The following is a 20113-nucleotide window of genomic DNA, read 5'->3' on the forward strand; positions in this document are numbered from 1 at the left end:
CCCTGCAAGTCTTTAGAGACGACCATGAACTAATCAAACGCAGTAGCCACGGCCTGAAAGTGACGGCCTATCCCACACCAATGTGGAGAGGAGAGCGCAACCATCATCTCTTCTCAGCTTATAAACAGAATTCAGTTATGGATGGCTATCGCTTGCCTCCAAGCTGCTGACAGGACGTGCGCCGAAGTGCGCGGCAGAGTGCCCGGTACCAGCTGCGGTGCTAGCTCGAACATGCAGTTCAAGACTGCGCTTGCCGAGCTAGTACGAAAAGGAGACGCAGCAATACAACAAGAGTGCTGAATATATGCTAGACTCCACAGTCACTTCGACGGAAAATGCCGAAAAGCCAAAGATGCAGCAGCAGGCCAAGCGGTTCAGGTCCCCATTGCATATGCACCTAATCAGTCGCTGAAGCTTTTAGCCGGGATAACTCGGACAAGCTATCGACGGAGAAGGTCGGCGTCAAGATGCTCTAGCAACGCCAGACCAGAAAAGCAGATACTTTAAGGCCCATGAGCCTCCCGAGCGAATGCAGTCTCAAAGAGCAGCTGCTGACTGCAGGGATCTGGGTCATCGATGCAGTTGCACCTCCGCGGCAGCTGCACATCGCCAGGGACCTGCTTCTGCACAGGAAAAGATGGTCGTTGGCAAAGAGCACCAAGAAAGAAACAAAAACAGTCTCCTTACCTTTGCGGCAAATTGAGCATTCAGGCCGCAGTCGATTTGTTTCTCCAAGGGAGACTGATATTGATCCCTTGATGGAAAGGAGCCGTTCTCCGAAATGCCGCAGAAAGAGGAAAAATTGCAGCGTCTGACAAGCACTGTCGAAAAATTTACGGCGTCTTGAGTGTTCCCTCCTGCAACGTCCCTTGTGTCAGACTCCGAGAAGGAATTCCAACCCGACTGACAGTAGACTTTTTCCGACATTGTGGCTTCTGAGATGGACGCGGACGAAGAATCCCCCCAGTAATTCGATTCCGTCTGACGAACGCTTTCTCCAGGGACCGTGAACTACATCTGCGATACTATATCCACAGCTGGCCAACAACCGTCTCCCAACGTCTTCGGTTGCCTCGCCCCACTGATTATAGCTTTACCATTGCAAGTTTGTTGCCCTTGCACTGAAAAACTGACTATGTGCCATCACGACGACATGCCCTATCTTCACTTGACCATGACGCCAGCGCGGTCGTCTGGAATGCGTGCCATCAAGCACGGATCGCAGGACCAGGAGCGTCCAGCCCGACACATTCCTTCCCTCACACCCTGCGCTTCATTCTTAAATTTGAGATGCCCTCCTCCAGCTCTTTTGTGGTAGGGAAGTGTCCCGGAATAACCAGAGCATGTTGATGTCCAAGGTACAAGTCCAAGCGGCTCATTTACAAACCTAGTGGCCCTTTACTTTGGCAGCGTCGTTCATTACAATGGCATTATATTACAGGTTCATTTTCTTCTTCTGTTTCACTTTGTGTATCAATTCCATCCTTTCGTCAACACCGATAGGCGACTGGGAAGACATCACCGCCACCCTTCGCAGCACCTTAGACGCCATCGAGAAGTCCCACCGGCACCATGTCGCGCGATCCGGATCAAAGCGCTTGCGGAGAGACGCCATATTTCGAGTAGGGCGTGCAGGTTATTGGAGGCCATTGTCTCCTAGCCAGCGGCCAGATCCCTCAGAAGACTTCTCAGACCAGTTGACCGAACTAACTGGCGAAATTGGAAGTGCGATTGAACAACTGATTGAGTTGCTTGCTTCACAATTCAACATTGGAACTCTGTTGCCTACTCTTGTCTCGCCGCCACAGACAACTATATTCCCTATCACGAATATCAACACTCCTCCGCCTTTGACGACCCCGCCAAGCTATGTAACTTCAAGCACAAGACACCCCCCAGCATCCAGCTCCTCCTCCTCGTCGCCGACCGCAACGTACACATTCAACCCACAAGCCTCGGACCTCAATGTGGTCTACTACTCACAAACGGACCTTAGCCCCATCATACCGCTGACTCAGGTTTGCAATGACCCTGCCATCGATGTTGTCATCCTCGCATTTGTCACAAACTTCATTTCCGATGGAGGATATCCCGCTATGAATATGGCATCGAATTGCTGGGCACCCAACGCCGATCAACAAGCCGCGGGAGCCACGAGGCTTCTCGACTGCGTTGGTGACGGCTTCGCAAACGAGATTGCCATGTGTCAGCAACAGGGGAAGAAGGTCCTGCTCAGTCTCGGCGGGTCTGTGGGAAATCTGACAGTGCCGAGCAACGACAAAGCAGCAGAGGTCGCCAATACACTCTGGAGTCTATTCTTAGGTGGATCGGACCCTAGCCTGATGCCTTTGAGGCCTTATGGAAACGTGGTTCTGGATGGTATTGATATTGGTAAGTTTCTTTCGCCGTCGCCGCTGCCCCCCCACGATCAACTTGTGGCCGTTGGCTGAAGTTTGTAGACAATGAATTTCCATCTGCTGCGATGTATATCCCGAAATTAGTGTCGACATTACGACAACTAATGGGTTCCGATACTTCCAAGACGTACTACCTCTCCGCCGCGCCGCAATGCCCCATTCCGGACCTGTCCATCCCTGTCGCGAGTCTGCTTAATGACATTGACTTTTTCGGCATCCAATTTTACAACAACCCAACATGTCAACTTAATTCTGGTCAAGGATTCTTTGGGTCCTTACAAGAATGGTCCAGCGACCTCCTGGGCGCCGGTTCTCCGACCCGGCTCACGAAGAGATCTTCACACGTCCAGGCTCGACAGCCTTCCAACACATTCCACAACATCAACAACGGCATCACGTCCCCGCGGCTATTGATCGGCACGCCCGCTTTTCCACTTGCCGGAAGCGGCTACGTCGACGTGGCGACCTACAAATCGATCCTCGCGCAGGTGAAGAGCATGAACCTGCCGAATCTCGCCGGCGCGATATTCTGGGACGGCGCGTACCAGGAAGTGAGCGGGCAGAGGATCGACGACAGTGGCCGGAACGTGACGTTTGCGGAAGTGGTTAGGGAGATTTTGGCGTAGTGGGAAAAGAAGAGAGCATAGGACGAAACTGATAACGGAAACGGACTCAAAGATGTACGGACATGCACGGGGGGCTTTGGACACGAGAATTCCTAATACAATGAATGCATCGCTTCCTTATACCTACCTACATGGGAGAGAGTATCAAATCCTGATTTCCCAGGCCCGAGGAATCTGCAATGACAAGGGGAATAGGGCTGAGAAGAGATAAAGAGTAAACTGCTGAAAAGAGAAAATGCCAGAAAGTATCCTGTCTCCCCATGTCACAAGTGTGAACAGATGGGGGATCGTGCCTTTTTTTTTTTATTGTGGTTATGAATTATCCACACCCTGCGTATCATATTCTATCCTAATCGTACCCCAACCTAAGCGAAGGAGAAAGAACGAGAAAAGCGGAAATGATTTCCTTTCCAACTGGCTGATAGTACCAGCCGGTACTCCTATTTGCGCGACAAAACAAGCACTGGGCGCATGAGACTCGATACGACTCTCGTCGCTTAGTCCAGTGCAGTCCGGAGCAGGCCTAGTCGACGTTGATCTTGACGTACTCGCCCTCATCCTCAGAGCCGTATTTTTCCCAATCGCTCATGTTGTCCTCATCGTCGACGTTTGCATGATGCTGCTGCTGCTGCTGCTGCTGCTGCTGCTGCCGTTCTTGTGGTTGGCCCTGCGCGTTGTTATTGCTGTCCTCGGGCTCGTATCTCGGCAGAGTCTCGACCGTCCCGTTGTGGGGGTCCTCGAACCCGAGGGTCTCGGAGCGGTCGTCTCTCGCGGGGGAAGCTTCTTCTTCGGCTTCGCGTTCCTTTTCCTTCGCCTTCGCCGTCTCGCCCATGGTGATGTCCGCGAGAGCAGAAGGTTTCGATTCTGGTGCGGCATGCAGAGTTGGGGGAGGTTGATGTTGAGGTTCTGGCACCGAGTCGGGGTCGTACATGTCCTTGTCCTCCTGCTCCTCGTCTTCGCCCGCATCAAACAGCAGATCTTTCTCGTTCAGGTAGACGTCCTCGGGTCTCTCGTTGGAAGGTACAGGCGATGGAGACGATCCACCACCTACATGGACTTCCTTTTTCTCAAAAGTCTTCTCCACTTTGGGCACGTGGATGATCAAGACGCCGTCGACTATTTTAGCGGTGATACCCTCAACGTCAACGCTGGCAGGGGCTTTGGATGTACCCAAGCGAATGGTCTTCTCGAAGACGCCGGTTTCGCGCTTGCGACCGTCCACGACTAAGCGCGACATCATCTCTTCGTCGACCCCAGGTCGGTGGACGACCCCAGCAACGCGTAGAGCAGAGTGCTCGCCATCCCACTCGACACCAACGTCAGACTTCTTGGCACCAGGAAGGGAAAGATGGATGGTGTAGGCCGAAGGGGTGTCAAAGATGTCGGTTCTTGGTTCAAAATCGGTCTCGGGCGAGCGCGGAGGTCGGATGCCTAGCCCTTCGGCGGCAGCGGTCAAGTCGATTCCAAGACGCTCACCCAAGTTGCTCAGGAAAGTGCCCAAATCGAAGCCGGACGCTTGGCCCTGACGATCACCGGGCCCATCGCGTGGTGGGGAGCGTGAGTGAGGTCCATGATGATGATGTGGTCCTCCGTGGCCCCTGTGAAAGCCTCCGCGGCCGCGGCATCCGCCACGAGGACCGTGGCCTTCGGGAGCTTCACGTCCAGGGGGCCCGCGGGGGCCGAAGGGGCCATGAGGGCTAAATACAAATGGAGGTGGCCCAAAGGGAGGGGGTCCAAATGAACATGGGGGTGGTCCTGGTGGTGCTCCCCAAGGACCATGGCCGTGATGGTGACCATGACGGCCTCTTCCACCGCCGCGGCGGCCACAGCTGTTTTCGTCGGCGTTGTCTTTGTTGTCATTGTCTTCGAAGTATTTCGCGAATCGACCACGACCACGGAATGGAGCGTCCCTACCTTCAGGCTTGAGGGTTGAAGGATCGATTTCTGGAGGGTCCTCAGCGCTGGCTTCAGGCTGTTTGCCTTTGGCCTTTTCGCTGGGTTCGGCGGCGGCAGCCTGCTGGGCGCCTGGACGAGGCGGCTGCGGTGGTGGAGTCGGTGGGACAGGGCGTCGATGGGCGAAGAAGGGATGGTCTTCGATCCCGGCGACGAAGTCCCAGAAGGGATGGGGCGGCTGATTCAAGTAGTAGATAGGAGGCATCTTGCTTGCTCACTTACGATGTTTGTAAGGAATGAGAACGGGTCTGGAATCTTGATCTTGACGATGAGATGGGATGAGCTAGGGAAGAGGGTAGGCAGACGACGCTTTATAAAACATCACCTTGAGCTGTACCCCGCTGCCAGGCAAACACATTCCCTTCTTGTTACGCACTCACCCTCCAAAGCTTAGGCGGCGATGGCGGCGACGCAGCTCGAAGCTGCGAGAAGCATTGGACGCCACAGGCTGGAACAGTCCCTCGATTGGCTGCCTGCGCCATGTGGCACGGATGGTGTGACTCCCTGCCATGTTCTTGGGATGTTCTGGGCTTCGTTATTCTGGGTGCCTAGATGGCGGTGCAAGTCGACTGGCTGACGAAGGACCGCGTAAGTCGGGGGGTAGAGGGGGGCAAAATGCTTGGGAAGAGAGAAGATCTTCGTGTCCTTGAATCTCCATCGGCTTCTGAGACGAAGTCTGCGCCGATGTGCCACGCCGGATCAAAGTAAATCCGCTCTTCCCAGACCTCCTCTTCGTGATTCGGCCCCGAGAACCCTCAGGACCCTCAGCCTTGTGGCCTGCAAGTCTGTCTACTCCTGTCCAGCGCATTCCCCGATCCATCGAGACCCGTTTTCGCACGAATCCAAAAGTCTTGCCGGACAAAGCAACCTGAGGAGTAGCCATGTCTGGATTCTCTATTGCACTCGTCCCACCCCTCCAAGTATCGCTTGGCTCTTCGCGGGCACACTTCTTGAGGAAGTCGATCGCTGACTCTGATGTCTGCGTCTTGTTATTCTCGCCGCCCATTTTGATAAGACCCCCGACAACCGCCGTCTTGAGGTGGCTGTTCTTCAAGCCGTCGATTGCATTCGCGACGCGAGCTCATGTTCCTTCAGGCGAGTCTCCGTTGGATATCTCTGACCTTGTCGACGTAGTCTCTGACATTTAGATTACCACACGACAATTGCCCTAAATCTCCGTATGGTGGCCTGCATTCCTCTGTTTTTTTTGTTTTTTTTTGACGTCGCGGGAATCTATTCTTGAGGAGGCCTAACAATTTGTCGAAATCATCGCGGACGGAGTCACACACAGCTCTGCACCAGGCCTTTTGCCGTGCAGCTCAATTGTTATGCAAGGTCTTCGAGATTGGTGGTAAGGCTGTGCATCCCCTTCTCCGGTCGTCACGTGCAAGGTCACACTCTTCCCCGCCATCCATCCAACCCATCTTACCCATCCTAAACATCCTAAACATCCCGAAACCACCCATACGTCTATATACAGACAACAAAAACAACCAAAAAGGAGCAAAAAAGAGCATGTTGATGAGGGTGGGACTCGAACCCACGCGGACAAAGTCCACAAGTATAAGGACTTCTTAAAACCAGCTGGAGCTTCAGATATGCCTGAAACCTTCTCAAGGGGTTAGTAACAATATCTTTACTACAAGGAGCATGAAGACATACTTGCGCCATAACCACTCGGCCTAACAGAGCATTGTTAGCTCCCAAGATTCGACGATGAGGAGGGTGATTTTCACATACCACCTCACCAGGTATTTTCGATGTATTTTTCCAAGCTTAATAACTATAGTTCTTTTTTTTTCCTGGTGGGGAGAGGGCCAGCTGAGGGGCGAGTGAGGGGTTGTTACTTCAAACTCTGACCGAGACGAACGCGGCTAGTGAGGCCCCTGTCAGCCTCCAAGCGCCCCCTAAGCCCAGCCTAGTGAGTCGCGGCCCTATGGGCCCTCTACTATCTGCACCAACCTCCATCTCTTGCGACTTCGTTTTGATCAAAAGTCATCAGGCCAAGTGAGACAATGCAACATGCTCAGGGAGTCTCCATGATCTCTGTTCGAAGATGTTGCTGACCTGGCACACCTAGAGCTCCCGTTATGAATAGTATTATCGGAACACTTGAGGGTACAGCCTTGGGAGGGTCGGCTCTGTCCACCCAAGGCAAGCGAAAACCAAGATGACTTCCAAGCAAAACTCAGCACCCTTGACTGAGCATTCCTTCTCATCTTCGATAATGTTGACGGGACTGAGATTCCCCAAGGCTCACTCCTCGTATACAGAGTTTTTTGGTCTGCGTCGCTGGTCTTGGGTCAAGATCCTGATGAGAGGATAAGTAAATCGGTATAAGCACTAACAAATAGCCTAGGTATCATTGGGAAGGGAAGCGTCAATCACACACGATGAAGACATTTGATGCCGGGTCGAGTCGAGCAGAGCAAATCAGGCCACCATAGCATTCCTGGGATTCCTTTCAGAGTCGAAACCAGCATGATTGCCTTACTATCTGCCAGGTACAGTGCAATACTCTGGTCACCGGTCTCTGGGTACTACAGGATGTCGTAAACCATACTTTTCTGGGGCGTTGGTCCCTAAACAACTCCGCTCTGGCGGGCCTGAGAGCAAGTTTGGAGGCCCCGTTCAATGATTCCAGTGAGTGGTCCGGAGAACGGAGTAATATTTCAGGCCTTCTGGCTGCCTGAGAGGTTCTTTGGCGAGACAACGTGGAAGGGAGAAGGGTCACTCGCCAATCACCACTCCAGGATTGTCACTGCTTTCGCTAACGACAATATAGCCAACTCCACTATGTACTAAGTATTTATCTCTCAAAAGCAAGTCAATGGGTGGCATAATTCATTCTATCCTTTTTTTTTTCCCCTTTGTCCTTCTTCAGCAACTGGCAATATCGCTGGACCAGCCTCAGTCCTTTACGGATTAGCCTCGTCAAGCCGGTTCTCGGACACCGGGCGTCTCGGGGCTCGAACCAAATATCTGGGCGTAACAAGCTCTTCGAAACACCAAGAAAAAGGCCAATATCAACCTTCATCTATTGATTTCGCGTATCCGAGGAGGACTGCTTCCCACCATGGCTCAACCTATCCTTAATCTCTTTGACGCCAGGCGGTTCACTTCTTTCCTCTTTGCCCTTCTTGCGATCTACCTCTCGGTCAAGCTCATCCGGACCATCCTGCGCACAATCACTACTCGTCGCCGTTACCAAGAAATCCCCCAGTTGCCCCGTCATCCAGTATGGGGCCACTTGATCAACATGGGCGAAAAGCTCAACCCGGCTCTCCGGAGGCACCCGGATTATGCATTCGAAGAAATTTGGGAGTCTTTGGGCAAACCACCAGCTTTTCTAATGGATCTGAATCCTGTTGATGGGGCGTTTCTCATTGTAGCAGATCCGGGTATAGCTGAACAGATCACCCAGCCCAACTCGACATTCAAATATTCTCTCCCGAAGAGCGACACTTTGATGTCCATGTACCGCCTCATTGGTCTTGAATCATTAATCATCGCCGAGGGCGAGGAATGGAAGCTCTTGCGAAGGAGGTTCAACAAGGGATTCTCTCCCCAGCATCTGCATACTCTGGATGGCATTATCGTTTCCAAGACTCGAGAATTTGCGGAGCGGTTGAAGCGCACCGCGGCAAGTGGTGACATTTTCACCCTGAAGGACTACGCACAGGATTTGACCACAGATATCATCACTACGGTCGCAATCGAGAAGGATTACCATGCTCAAACGACTCCCAACGGAGTTGGGTCAAAGGGCCGCTTTGGGATGCTCACGGCTTCGAGGTTACTTTCGCAACTGGTGTTCCCAGTGGGCAGGGGGTTTAATCCGTTTATCTATTTTGATCCTATCCGGCCCATGAAGTCCTGGTTCTACGAGCAGGTGTTTAACCGCGACCTGGCAAAGGTCATCCGAGAGCAGATAGCCGCCGAACAGAACCAGATCCAAGATTCGGGCAAGGATGCCGCAAATGGCAGTGGCCAAAGCGCGTTGCAGAGGTCAATAACACGCCTCGCTTTGTCAGGTTTGAGCCCGGACGCAGCGCTGATCCGCAACACCGTGTCGCAAATCAAGAGCTTTTTGTTTGCCGGCCAGGACACAACTGCCACGCTTATCCAATGGCTCTGCTTCGAGCTCTCTAAAGCTTCATGGTCTCCGTCCTCAGCGGCCATCCTCGAGAAACTGATCCAAGAACATGATTCAGTCTTTGGCAAAGAGGGAGGGCCCTTCAATGCCCTCGACATCCTCGGCCGCACGGACGAAGAATCCCGTAAAGAGACGGAAGCCATTCTTGGCAGTCGCTTACCTTACACGACGGCATTTATCAAGGAGACGTTACGCCTTCACCCGCCCGCCGCTACGGCACGACTTGTGCCCGAGCTCTCACCCGAGAATCCGACCCCAGCAGTGTTGAAGCTGCGCACCACGAGCGGCGAAGAAAAAGATGTGCAGGTCAATGGCCTCAGGATCTACGTTTGTGCGCACCTCGTTCACATGAACAAAGCTGTGTGGGGGCCCGACGCTCCGGTTTTTCGACCCGACAGGTGGGTGGATGAGAAGTACGTCGCGTCTTTGCCAACTGGCGCATGGCGGCCTTTCGAACGCGGGCCGAGGAATTGCATCGGGCAGGAACTGGCAATGGTGGAGGCCAAAGTTGTGCTTTGTGCGGTGGCAAGAGGTTTCCAGTGGGAAAAGGTGGGATATTCAGGGAAAGGGCAGAAGGAAGACATGGAGAGACCGAGAGGAGATGGCAAGGATGACGGGGAGAGGGAAGTGTGGAGTGTCAACCAGGTGACAGCTGTGCCAGTCGACGGGATGATGATGAAGGTTCAGCTGAGGAAATAGATGTTGGAACTAGATGGAATTCTCATAGACAGGAGGGCCTTTTATTTCCGGGGGCTAGCAATCGATCTGGATTGTATCATGCATGGTTCCTGTGAACAGGAGTATTCTGCCCCGACAGCCTCGACTTCGTACTGTTCGTGATGTTTTTGAAGGCTGAGAATCCCATTGGATGGCGGACTTTCTCTACCCACTTCGTTGTGCCCAAAGGAAGATGTGAAGAGTTAGAAAGAAGCTCTGTCATCAGGGGCATTAACGTCGAACCCGATAAAAGTATTGAGGATGTAAGTTCCTGGTGACTAGGTCACCCCGCGACCTTTCACTTGGCTGGTATTGTTGTAGTGTTGGCAGGCCGCGGCCACGTTGTTTGCCTCGACCTCCCACCCTCCAGATACATCATAGGCCCCCGGGCACGCCTATGCATTCACACACTATGGTAAATTAGGCCGCCATTTGCAATAGGAACTTCGTTGGCGATTTCGACGGCGACTTGGATTTCCTCCTGTCCTGGTCACGGTCCAGTTGGTTCACGCTGTGTTGGTGGCTGGGGGAAAGGATTTAACTATCATTGATGCTGCGCCGCTGCGGTCCCTGATATGCTGCCCTTTCGCGGCCAACCTATGGGTAAGTTTGGTGTCTTGGTGGCGGCATCATCCCGTCTCCGTCCCGGCCTGGGCTTTGATTTGGTTCCATTTGTTCTCGGGTTGACCTTCCTGTGGTTCGGGCTGGTTTCCAGGCCTCCTTCAACGAGGTAGAGTCCCTTCCAATCCCTGGAGTCTCTGTCAAAGTCGTTCAGCGATTTGTCTCTCTACTATAGGTCTCGTAGACTTGGACAGCGACGTCGACAGTGACTTCGGATAATCAATTTACGAGTCGATGCGACAAAAAGCACAACACCATCCGAATCGAGATGATCAGACTCCATGCAAAGCAGAAAAAGCCTGTTCAGCGTATAGCTAGCCGTGGTCTTCGCTGGTTGTCGTCTTCGTTCTTCAGAGGTTCTTGTGTACGCACAACTTCTTCGAACCACAGGTGGCCGTCTGGCTCCAAATGCTCATCATATACGAATCTCTCTAGAACGGGTTTTGCATCCTGCCAGGTTGTAACTTTCATTTGACCGGCATGCTTTGCCAGTGCCGTTATGAACCACGGTTCTTCTAGTGGTTCAGTCTTTATATTCAGATTGGTACGCCGTACCTTGATTTTCTGGCGTTGCTCGTACAGCGCGCCGGCGTAGAGCATCCACAGGTATGCCTCCTGATAATTTATCCATTCGACTGGATTTAGCATCTCCATGGCTGTCACCAAGTCCCGCGCCAGTCGAGGCATGATGACGTGCGAAGCTTCTCGTATGTCAGCACCATCCTCTATAATCGCCTCGTGCACACGTTTACGGCTTTCATACACCAGTGTGAGAACCATGCATGCCTGCGTCAGTCGGTGGCCCTCTGAATTGAAGAGGATTCTCCCCTCCATTATATCCACGTACAAGTTGATCAGAATTCCGAGATCATGAAACGTCTTGGTCGCAATCCAGGCAAAGACCATATCGGCCTTGAGCTTCTCTTCAGCAGTTGCGAATGGCAACGGGGTTTCAGCGAGCCACAAGCAATATCTCAATCTGACCATTGCTTCGCGATGCTCAGCAATTTCCACACACGGGTGAGCGTTGTGGACTTCTATCGGAGGGACTGGCATGTAAGGAGAAGCAAGTGCCCATAACCTAGCATGAGCCATCGCGGTCCAGTTACCGAAAGGCACAACTGTCCTTTCCAGTTTCTTGCAGGCCAGTTCGGTGGCATCGAACATCATAACCAGAGTGTGCTGAACACGCTCCATCTCGTCAGAAATGGGGTCGGGGAGACGCAGAAGGATGTCCGCATGAGCCTTGGCTGCTATCGTGTCTCCCGCCATACACTCCGTTTCGAATAGACAGCGAATATGTAGTCTCAACGCTACCAACGATTCGGGGGATGTTTGCGGGCGTCCAGCGAGCTCTTCTCGCAGCAATTTGAGGCTTTTGGCCCGCATTTTGAGCCTCGCTGTCGAAAGTTGCCTAGTGGTTTGGGCAGAGTTAAGACGCACTATGCCAGGAATGTGACCGCACAACCAGGCAAGAGCTGCGCCCTCGTTCATGTCTCTGAATCCCTTCATGCTGAGAAGAAAACTTGACCCTCCGATGACCCGATTAGAGTTCTCATAGTTGACTATCTTGGGGCCTCCTATGGTAAGGCGTCGGAAAAATGGTGGGCTGAAGATGTTTGGAAGCATGACGTCTCTTGCATAAGTGATGATACGGTTGACTTCCGGGGTGATTTTGATGGGGCATGCATTGAACGGATCAGATGAACCATGCAGGAGCCAGATCATTTCGCGATACTGTGGTTTAACCTGGCTGTTGGGTTTTTGCCCAATATGAACACGTGGTTTCCGATACTCGTGTTGCTCTTCTTTTCGTATCAGTTGTTGCTGTAACTTTGCCCATTTTCTTTTTTGATGGGATATTCTGGCTGCATGTGCCTTTATCTCCGCCCCCTCAAGCTCTTGCTCTCGAATAGGCCTGTCTCGTTTTGATGGGGACAGAAATTTGATGTTTGAATGGAGAAAGAGCACCATGTTGGCTGCACTGGCCGAGTCATCGAAGTATAAGTTGATGAAAAAGGGCAGAACTCAAACGCCGTGATGTGCAGCTTCGATACAAGGAGCAGGGGCATTCTCATTGTTGGAACACCCCACATTTTCTGGGGGATTAGCACCGTATATAAGGCTGCGTAGGAGCCGTATGCAGCTCGGCTTTCGGAGGGGCCGTTGGTTAATGATCTGCATTTTGCAAAATGGTGTGACATTCGGGTTCATGTTGGCAGCTTAGCTGATCTCCCGACGATTTGGGTTGGTCGTCGTTTGAGGGGGTATGACCTGGTTGTACAGAGGGTGCCTGCCAGGAAGACAAAAGCACGTCTTCCGCGATAGCGAGCCCCTTGCTCATCTTCGGATTAGTTAGTGTCCTCGGCCTGTAATCATGCTGGATTATGTCTGTTTGAAGGGTCGTCTCATTGCATTCTTCATCCCCCATAAAAAGAAGCTCAGCGGCCACCCTTTGAGTTTGGAATCTAATCCAAAACCGCAGTCGAGAGCGCTGACAAAGATCTCATATAAGCCGCATATGCTGTCTCTGGTTAGGGGTGTAAGGCTGCTTCAGCCGATTGAGTCATCCCAGAACGGTTGCTCAGAGGCCAATTACTCAGCTTTTGGCTGCTCTTTCTACCGCGATTCTCCCTGTAAGAACATGTCGGCATCCCCTGTCCCGCTCGAAGAGGCAGGCTACTCAATGAACCGGAGACAAGTGTGAAAAGGACGGTACACCCTTGTCTTGAAAAGGTCCACGGAGGAATCGTACATGACGAGATAGAAAGGCTCTGAAAAATAAAGCCATTGTTGCAAATTTTGGTCCGTAACAAGGTTGAAAGTCACTGTACATTGTGCTGTAGGAGGGAACGACCTTTTCTGCACGAGGGGTGTTCCTGTTGAATCGAAGCACAACGATTCCCTTTACGCTTGATTCGACCGAGCATTTGGTTCGACTATTCGTGTCCAGGCTGTTCGGTCGGCAGTACGAGGTATCGGGCCGGCCAGATCCTCTAGTACCATTAAAACTTCGAATCCATCATGAGGAACATACATACGCTCGCTCATATCAATAAGTCCTCGTTTCCTCGTTGTAAGAGGTCATAAACAAGAGTCTCCGTTATTGGAGAACATCTATTTCGGTAATGTCTCCATTATGACTGTTGACCGGGTGGCATACTAATCAGCGGCCAGCCCAATGGGCCTGGGCCGTCGAAGTAATGGTTTGGTGAGAAGTTCATCTGTGGGTCGCCGCCTGCCCCAGCCGCTGCTCCTCCGAGATTGTTTTGATTCTGCGGTGGCGTGGGATAACTCATGTAGAGGCTTCCCGAATCATTAAGCAATGAAGCCAAAGATGTGGGAATTGTTGGGATAGATACGGATGTGGAGAGCCCACTAATCGGAGTCTGAGGGAATGCGGCAAATATGGGTGATGTGACAGTACTTCCTTGCCCAGACCCTTGTCCTGATGGTAACGGATGAGGGAGGAAAGGATATGACCCATCCCAATGCCGCTGAGGCTGTGGGTGAGTCAATGGAGAAGGTGGTTGGCTTTGTGGTATCCCTTGGGATGGCATGAACACCAGTTGGGGAAGGCTATTTCTGTGCATCGTTGCATTTGGGCTGGTGTTCTCTTGGAATGGAAGCGTATTGGGCTGTTCAATTTTCAACGGCCCACCGGCATTAAGCAGGTTGACTGGGCTTAGTGGACTTTGAGCATTTTTGGTGGTTGGAGGCTGTTCAATCAACAGCTTTCGACACTCATCCTCAAGGGCTTGCACGCGAGGCTGAAATTGTCTCTGCAAGTGATTTCCGGTTCCTAAAGTGCGTTAGTGGTGGAACCTTGTTGGAAAAAGCGTCGACTCACTCAGGACAAGGTCTGCATATGCCATCAACGATGTCCAGCCTTTAAGTTCATTCCGCATGACCTCGAATTGTTCAACGGTAACAGGCCCCTTCCTTTTGTAGACATACAGGGTGATGCCGAATCCAGTTGCATATGCCAAGGTAGAATGCCACGTGAAATCCACGCCTTTGTATCGGCTCGACAGGAGGTGAAAGCTTTGCAAGAGACGTTTGGCAGATTTATGACATATATCTAGATGACGTTCCTTCACTTCAGGATCGTCACTAGTGCAACACACTGGATGGTGCAAGTTTAGCTGATATTCGGCAGCCCAGGTTTCGAATAAAAGGGTCGCAACCCGTAAATTGACGTGTTTCGGCTCATTTTTGGTCGACTCATCCCAGTCTTGCCGCCAGGCGATTATTTTCGTGTTTAGCGCTTCCACGGTTTGAAGGTATTCCGTTGCGGGCTTCCTCACGGCAATAATGTTGTTGTGTAATTCTGTGAGAAGGGGTAGGAGTTTTGCCAGGTGTAAACAGGGCCAAAACTCGCATTGACCTGACAATTCCGACGCAAAACCGTCTTTGGATATTTCAGAATCTTTGATGGCTCTGGGTAAAGGGATATCGATGTGCTGGAACTGCCACGGCGCTGGGAGGCCCACCCGGCAGCCTGTCGTCACGCACACCCCCAATATGGAATGAAAGACTCGTTTCCGAAGCTCCTTTGATAGTGGATCGTTCTCACCCTCGGGAAGTTGGACCTTGTCTGGGTCACGATGATATTCCAGCTCGATAGCTCGTACCAGGACCTCATGACAATAGTTCCAGGACACTCCAGGTTTAGGCAAATTTCGAAAATGGATAATGATCAACGCCATTGCCTGCATTGACGCAAGCGACCGGTCATGGAGGAGTTCGCGGTAAAATCCCAGGGCGTAGTGAAAATAACGGTGGGAATCCTCAAACTTTTCAGCAGAATGCAGATGGTTTCTCACCGCCGTTTGATGGGCGATTATGGTGAAGACAATCACCACCTGAATCCGCTCGGCGACCTTTAACGTGCTCGGCTGCTCGTAGAATCTGTTAACGAGCTCCATAAAGCTGGGTCTGTGGACGATTGGAACGTATTGTGACATTATGACCAGGAAATGATTGGCGTCACGGAGAGCTTCTTCCTTCGGTGGCAATTTCGGATCCCCTACTCGCTGATACCCATAAATGGTATTAACAATCGATGTCCTAGAGAGGTTGAACTTATCCTTGATTTCATTTGGGTAGTCGTTCATCATTTCACATTCCCAGTCTGCAATGTCGATGTTGCCGTCCAAAATGTCCACGACAGTACCCTTAACAGGACCGGAATAAAGAGGTTCACAATAATCTGGGGAAGGCCAACCGATATATTTCGCATCAGGTCTTGATGGCGTTGGAGACGCAGAATACGATGTGAACTGGGACATTGAACTTGTGGAAGTCGCTGGAGGTGCGATGCCGTTGGGTTCTGTCCGCTGCAAAGAGCCATATCTGCGCTGGTAGGCGGCTAGTTGCTCCCTCAAGAACATCAGCTCATTCTCGGCGCGATGGGATTCTCCTCTTTCTCGTGCTTGCCCGGTGACACGATCCGTGGTGTAGCACCGCAAAGCCTTCTGACGACAAGGCTGACATGCCATTGGGTCTGTGTCACATTTCATTTTCCTCTCTTTGCACCGGTCGCAGGCCTGTCCTGTTCGAGATGTCGATGCCAGCTTTTTGCGGACCGCATCGCTGTACTGCGCAGGTTCTTCGGGGAGGGTCTTGAGTCTCTTCGCAGAAGGGACATGGTCATCGATGGCAGAAGAGGGAGTTGGTCTCTTCGAAGTAGCCGCGTCCATGGGAGGACAGATCCGACGTCGTGTGCAAGAAATCCGTGGTGGTTGCGAGAACGAGGTTCAATGGGAAAGTGTCGGTTTTTTTGAAGGGCCAGGACTGATGGCATGTACCGTGGCACAGGCCCCATAAAAGGGGTCCGAGTTGAGTCTTAGCAATTGCAAGATGGGAGCCGCAAATGCAGACGACTCAAGCCGGATGCGCGATGGTCCAAGTCCAGGTCGAGGTGTTGTATCAAGACTCACTGCATCTGGATTAGCATTTCCAAGCTGCTTGAGATCGAAGTCATCACGAAAGGGTCCAAACAAGGGCAGGCAGCTACGGGGGGAAGCTTTCCGGACTAGTTAGGGCCAACAGCTTGGTCTCTAGGTGACACAGTGACGTAAACTACAGGCGCCAAGGGGGCTCTGTCTTGCGGGATTGGCGGGCTCCTAGGCGTGAACTTGGGTGCACTGCTTGGGTGGGTGCTTGGAATACTGGCTGCACCTCGATAACCGAAACCACATGCCTGGCACTTGCCACAACCCACTTGGAAAGCTTGGGGAGCATACCCCAAAATCCACTCAAAAGATAAGTCAGCACACGAAAGGGTACGGAGCGAGGGAGTATATCCCAAAAAATAACCGCCTCTGCTATTACCTCTGCTTCAGACGGCTGCGACTCACGTGACCCGAGAAGGCCCAGTCCTTGGCGTCGAGAAATAATCTCCGGGCTCTCGAGATCCAGACCATTGCCATGTAAACGACAGCAATTCGACGATGGATCTTGCATCTCTCCTTTGGTTAATTCCCTGCGCGTGATGCCTTCCTCACACCGTGGTGTCTCTCACGATCGGAAAATCCCTCACCAGTTATCCCGTTCTCAGCCCCCACTTGACGTCGAAGAGCGATCTGCGAGAGCTCGTTCTCGTGGTCGAGAAGTAGGCGAGTCTTTGTTCGTAGAAGACCACAAAGGGGATCGTCAAAATTTGACATATGGGTCGTTGGATCGACATGCTATTCCGCGCTATCGACTAGCCGGTCACGGTGGCTTGCTCGGTTTGGGTCCGAATTATCGCATAATCTCACGGTCAGAGTCTCACCTCGATGTGGAAAATGTCGAGATTGATTCAACACGAAGGTCCCGTAAACAGTCTCTACTTTGGAACCTTCCCAATGACGATCAAGAAGTGCTGAATGTTCAGTCTGGAGTTAGCAACGTACCAGATCTCCACAAGGACTTCCTGAGGTTGGACCATGATCATCCAAGGAAACGGAGACGAATCTTGCCAGGTTTGGAGCATCCGAGTTTGGAAGGCGACGAAAGTGATGAGTCGGACTCGGATATCCAAGGGCGTGCAAGTTCTGAGAATGCCTTTGAGGATTTCAAAAGAAACCCTGTTCATCAACGTCACATCGAACTCTTGAGAGCCACGGAAGCGAGGCCCGAGGACGTGTCGGCCTGGCTTGCCTTGATAGAGTATCAACCGGTCTTCTTCAGCAGTGCACACGACTCCCACAGCTCCGGTCCTTCCTCGTCCAGGGGCATTGTCGATCTGAAAATATCGCTGTATGAGCAAGCATTGTCACGCGTTAAGGCTCGCGAAGATAGAATTGTTCTGATCGTCGGTCTCATGGAGCAGGGGAAGATGGTTTGGGATGCAGATAAGCAGGCCTCCAAATGGCGAACCTTCCTCGACGACGATGCCACATTCGACTTATGGCGGCTTTACCTCAACTTTGTCCAAACCAATCACGTCAAATTTAGCTTTGAGGATTGTTTGAACACCTATAAGCAGTGGCTCCACGAGACTGAAAATGCGTGTGCAGACCGGACGAAAGATACGAGCTATATATACATTCTGTTACGCTTGACCTTGCTTCTGTGGCAATCCGGTTTTACCGAGCGCGCGGTTGGAATTTGGCAAGCGCTCCTCGAATTCAACTACTTTCGTCCCCCAAACCTCCCTTGCGCCGAGCTCGTACCATCATTCCAGGAGTTCTGGGACAGCGAAGTTGCACGGATTGGGGAGGAGGGCTCGGCAGGGTGGCGTTCAAATGCAAGTGCGGAGATCGAGCCAAAAAGCGACAAAATCTTCCATGTGCAAGATATGGATTTCGATGCCTGGGCATCCGCCGAAAATGGCCTCGAAAAGACAGCAGGAATGCCTGCAAGGGCTCTCGATGAGGTCGACCAGGATGATCCGTATCGCGTTCTTCTGTTCCCGGATATCAGAGACTTCCTCTTCTCCCCGACCACAGAAGAGGGCTCCTGGCTACTGCAGGACGCCTTCTTATTGTTTTTAGGGCTTCCCCCACTCTCATCACTACCTGAGTCCAGGGTGTGGGAAAGAGACCCCTTCATCTACAGCCAGTCCCCTGCGTACAGCATCTCTTTGCTATCTGCTGGTCTTGTGGATTACAATTTTCCCATGCGCATGCGCTTTCAAGAAGTCTTTCTAGAGTCTCGGCAATTGAACTCCGGGACACACAACATTCCATTTTCTCTCCCAGAGAGAGTCATCGCCTCCTATTTCGGCTTTGCTCGCCGGACCATATGTCAACTTGCAGGACTGGCTTTCGACGGAGAACTAAGAGAAGCACATATGGAATATGCGATTGCTTTAGAAGCTGGATTTGATTTGAAATCAGCCAGAAAACAAACGAGGTCGTTTCTGAAGCATAGGGCTGACAGTTTGAGACTCTATAATGCATATGCACTGCTTGAGTGCCATCTGGAGAACTTCGAGAGCGCAGAAAGGGTTTGGTCCACAGCACTGTCGATGCGATACTCGCTCAGCCAAGAGATTCAAATTGATTCATTCCTTCTGTGGCGCGATTGGGCATATTCGTACATGTGCCGGAGACAATTTCGACATGCTAGGACTCTCCTGGGCATGATAACAGACCCCCAGGTGGACATATCTCGGCTTCAACAAGAAATCGAAGCCAACACTAAACCCTCTGCTGCCCTGCAGATTAAGGTCGAGCAATACATCAAAACGCATATCGAGGGGAGCCGCTCCCTGAGTCGAGCAGAGCGATTACCGGCGTTGGTCGACATCCTGGCGTTTCACAAGTATCTCAATGCCGATTTATCTCTTGAAATTGCTCTAGAAACATACTCTGCATCTCTCAAATCGCTCGCTGGTCTGTCGACAATCTCTTCTGCCGTACTTGAGGCTATTCACGAGCACCGAGCTCGCTTTATCTATTCCCATTCGGTGACTTTCGGAAGGTCTTTCAAACCGAGCGAGCTTGGTCTTGTACTGAAGGGCTCGGCAGAAATGTTTCCCGATAACCTCAACCTTCTCCTGCTCCATCATTATTTCCTTCAGAAAGCCGGGCTATTTGACCGCCTGCGGCAGGTCAACCCCGAAGCAGAAGGACCGCGCCATAACCAAATCAAAGCAAGTGTGATTCCTTGCGTGTTTGACCTAATGGTAGAACTCAACAGACCATCGTACGCGGGGAGCACAGATCACTGCATCCGCTCGGCTTTTAAACGAGCAACTCAGCTAGGGTCTCCAGGGCATGATAGTCTCGAAATATGGAAATCATACGTTCTCTGGGAGACATCCCTATTGAAGTTCCATGATTATTCGGGTCCACAGATGAAGAAATCCACTCAACATAAAGAGAGGGCACCCTATCACGCAGCTATGGCAACACAGTCTTTTTATGCGTCGCTTCGCGCATGCCCGTGGTCAAAGGAACTATGCATGCTGGGATTTACAGAGCCTGTGTTGAGAAACGCAATTGGCGATGAAAAGCTTCGGCAAGTGTATCAAAATATGCTAGATAGAGGTATGCGGCTGCACATAGACATCTCCGATACCTTTCTGTAGACTTATCGCATATTATATCGTACGCCACACAAACAAGCAGGCAAACCTGGACAAGGATGCACGCTAATTCGCTTGGCGTGATCCTTATGCCCGCTATGTC

At 51.8% G+C, this 20113-nt stretch overlaps 7 protein-coding genes and 1 non-coding gene across 8 annotated transcripts; 3 read left to right on the forward strand and 5 right to left on the reverse strand.

Moving 5' to 3' along the window:
- Positions 1–1424: 1424 nt before the first annotated feature.
- Positions 1425–3043, forward strand: Z519_10925 (uncharacterized protein; the record flags this gene model as incomplete). Its single annotated transcript, XM_016768639.1, has 2 exons — positions 1425–2391; positions 2460–3043. 2 exons carry the CDS (start codon positions 1425–1427, stop codon positions 3041–3043), a joined length of 1551 nt encoding a protein of 516 aa, XP_016615026.1.
- Positions 3044–3566: 523 nt separating this feature from the next.
- Positions 3567–5201, reverse strand: Z519_10926 (uncharacterized protein; the record flags this gene model as incomplete). Its single annotated transcript, XM_016768640.1, has 1 exon — positions 3567–5201. One exon carries the CDS (start codon positions 5199–5201, stop codon positions 3567–3569), a length of 1635 nt encoding a protein of 544 aa, XP_016615027.1.
- A 330-nt stretch (positions 5202–5531) lies between these two features.
- Positions 5532–6002, reverse strand: Z519_10927 (uncharacterized protein; the record flags this gene model as incomplete). Its single annotated transcript, XM_016768641.1, has 1 exon — positions 5532–6002. One exon carries the CDS (start codon positions 6000–6002, stop codon positions 5532–5534), a length of 471 nt encoding a protein of 156 aa, XP_016615028.1.
- A 513-nt stretch (positions 6003–6515) lies between these two features.
- Z519_10928 lies at positions 6516–6688 on the reverse strand. Its single transcript has one exon. It is a non-coding gene; the product is annotated as a tRNA-Asp (tRNA).
- A 1384-nt stretch (positions 6689–8072) lies between these two features.
- On the forward strand, positions 8073–9851 carry Z519_10929 (uncharacterized protein; the record flags this gene model as incomplete). Its single annotated transcript, XM_016768642.1, has 1 exon — positions 8073–9851. The coding sequence occupies one exon, from the start codon at positions 8073–8075 to the stop codon at positions 9849–9851; it is 1779 nt and encodes a 592-aa protein (XP_016615029.1).
- Positions 9852–10793: 942 nt separating this feature from the next.
- On the reverse strand, positions 10794–12464 carry Z519_10930 (uncharacterized protein; the record flags this gene model as incomplete). Its single annotated transcript, XM_016768643.1, has 1 exon — positions 10794–12464. The coding sequence occupies one exon, from the start codon at positions 12462–12464 to the stop codon at positions 10794–10796; it is 1671 nt and encodes a 556-aa protein (XP_016615030.1).
- Positions 12465–13627: 1163 nt separating this feature from the next.
- On the reverse strand, positions 13628–16192 carry Z519_10931 (uncharacterized protein; the record flags this gene model as incomplete). Its single annotated transcript, XM_016768644.1, has 2 exons — positions 13628–14292; positions 14341–16192. The coding sequence occupies 2 exons, from the start codon at positions 16190–16192 to the stop codon at positions 13628–13630; spliced, it is 2517 nt and encodes an 838-aa protein (XP_016615031.1).
- Positions 16193–16986: 794 nt separating this feature from the next.
- Z519_10932 (uncharacterized protein) lies at positions 16987–20013 on the forward strand (the record flags this gene model as incomplete). Its single annotated transcript, XM_016768645.1, has 1 exon — positions 16987–20013. One exon carries the CDS (start codon positions 16987–16989, stop codon positions 20011–20013), a length of 3027 nt encoding a protein of 1008 aa, XP_016615032.1.
- Positions 20014–20113: the final 100 nt, after the last annotated feature.

Source organism: Cladophialophora bantiana (assembly GCF_000835475.1).
Source record: "Cladophialophora bantiana CBS 173.52 unplaced genomic scaffold supercont1.20, whole genome shotgun sequence".
Classification (NCBI taxonomy): Eukaryota; Fungi; Ascomycota; class Eurotiomycetes; order Chaetothyriales; family Herpotrichiellaceae; genus Cladophialophora; species Cladophialophora bantiana.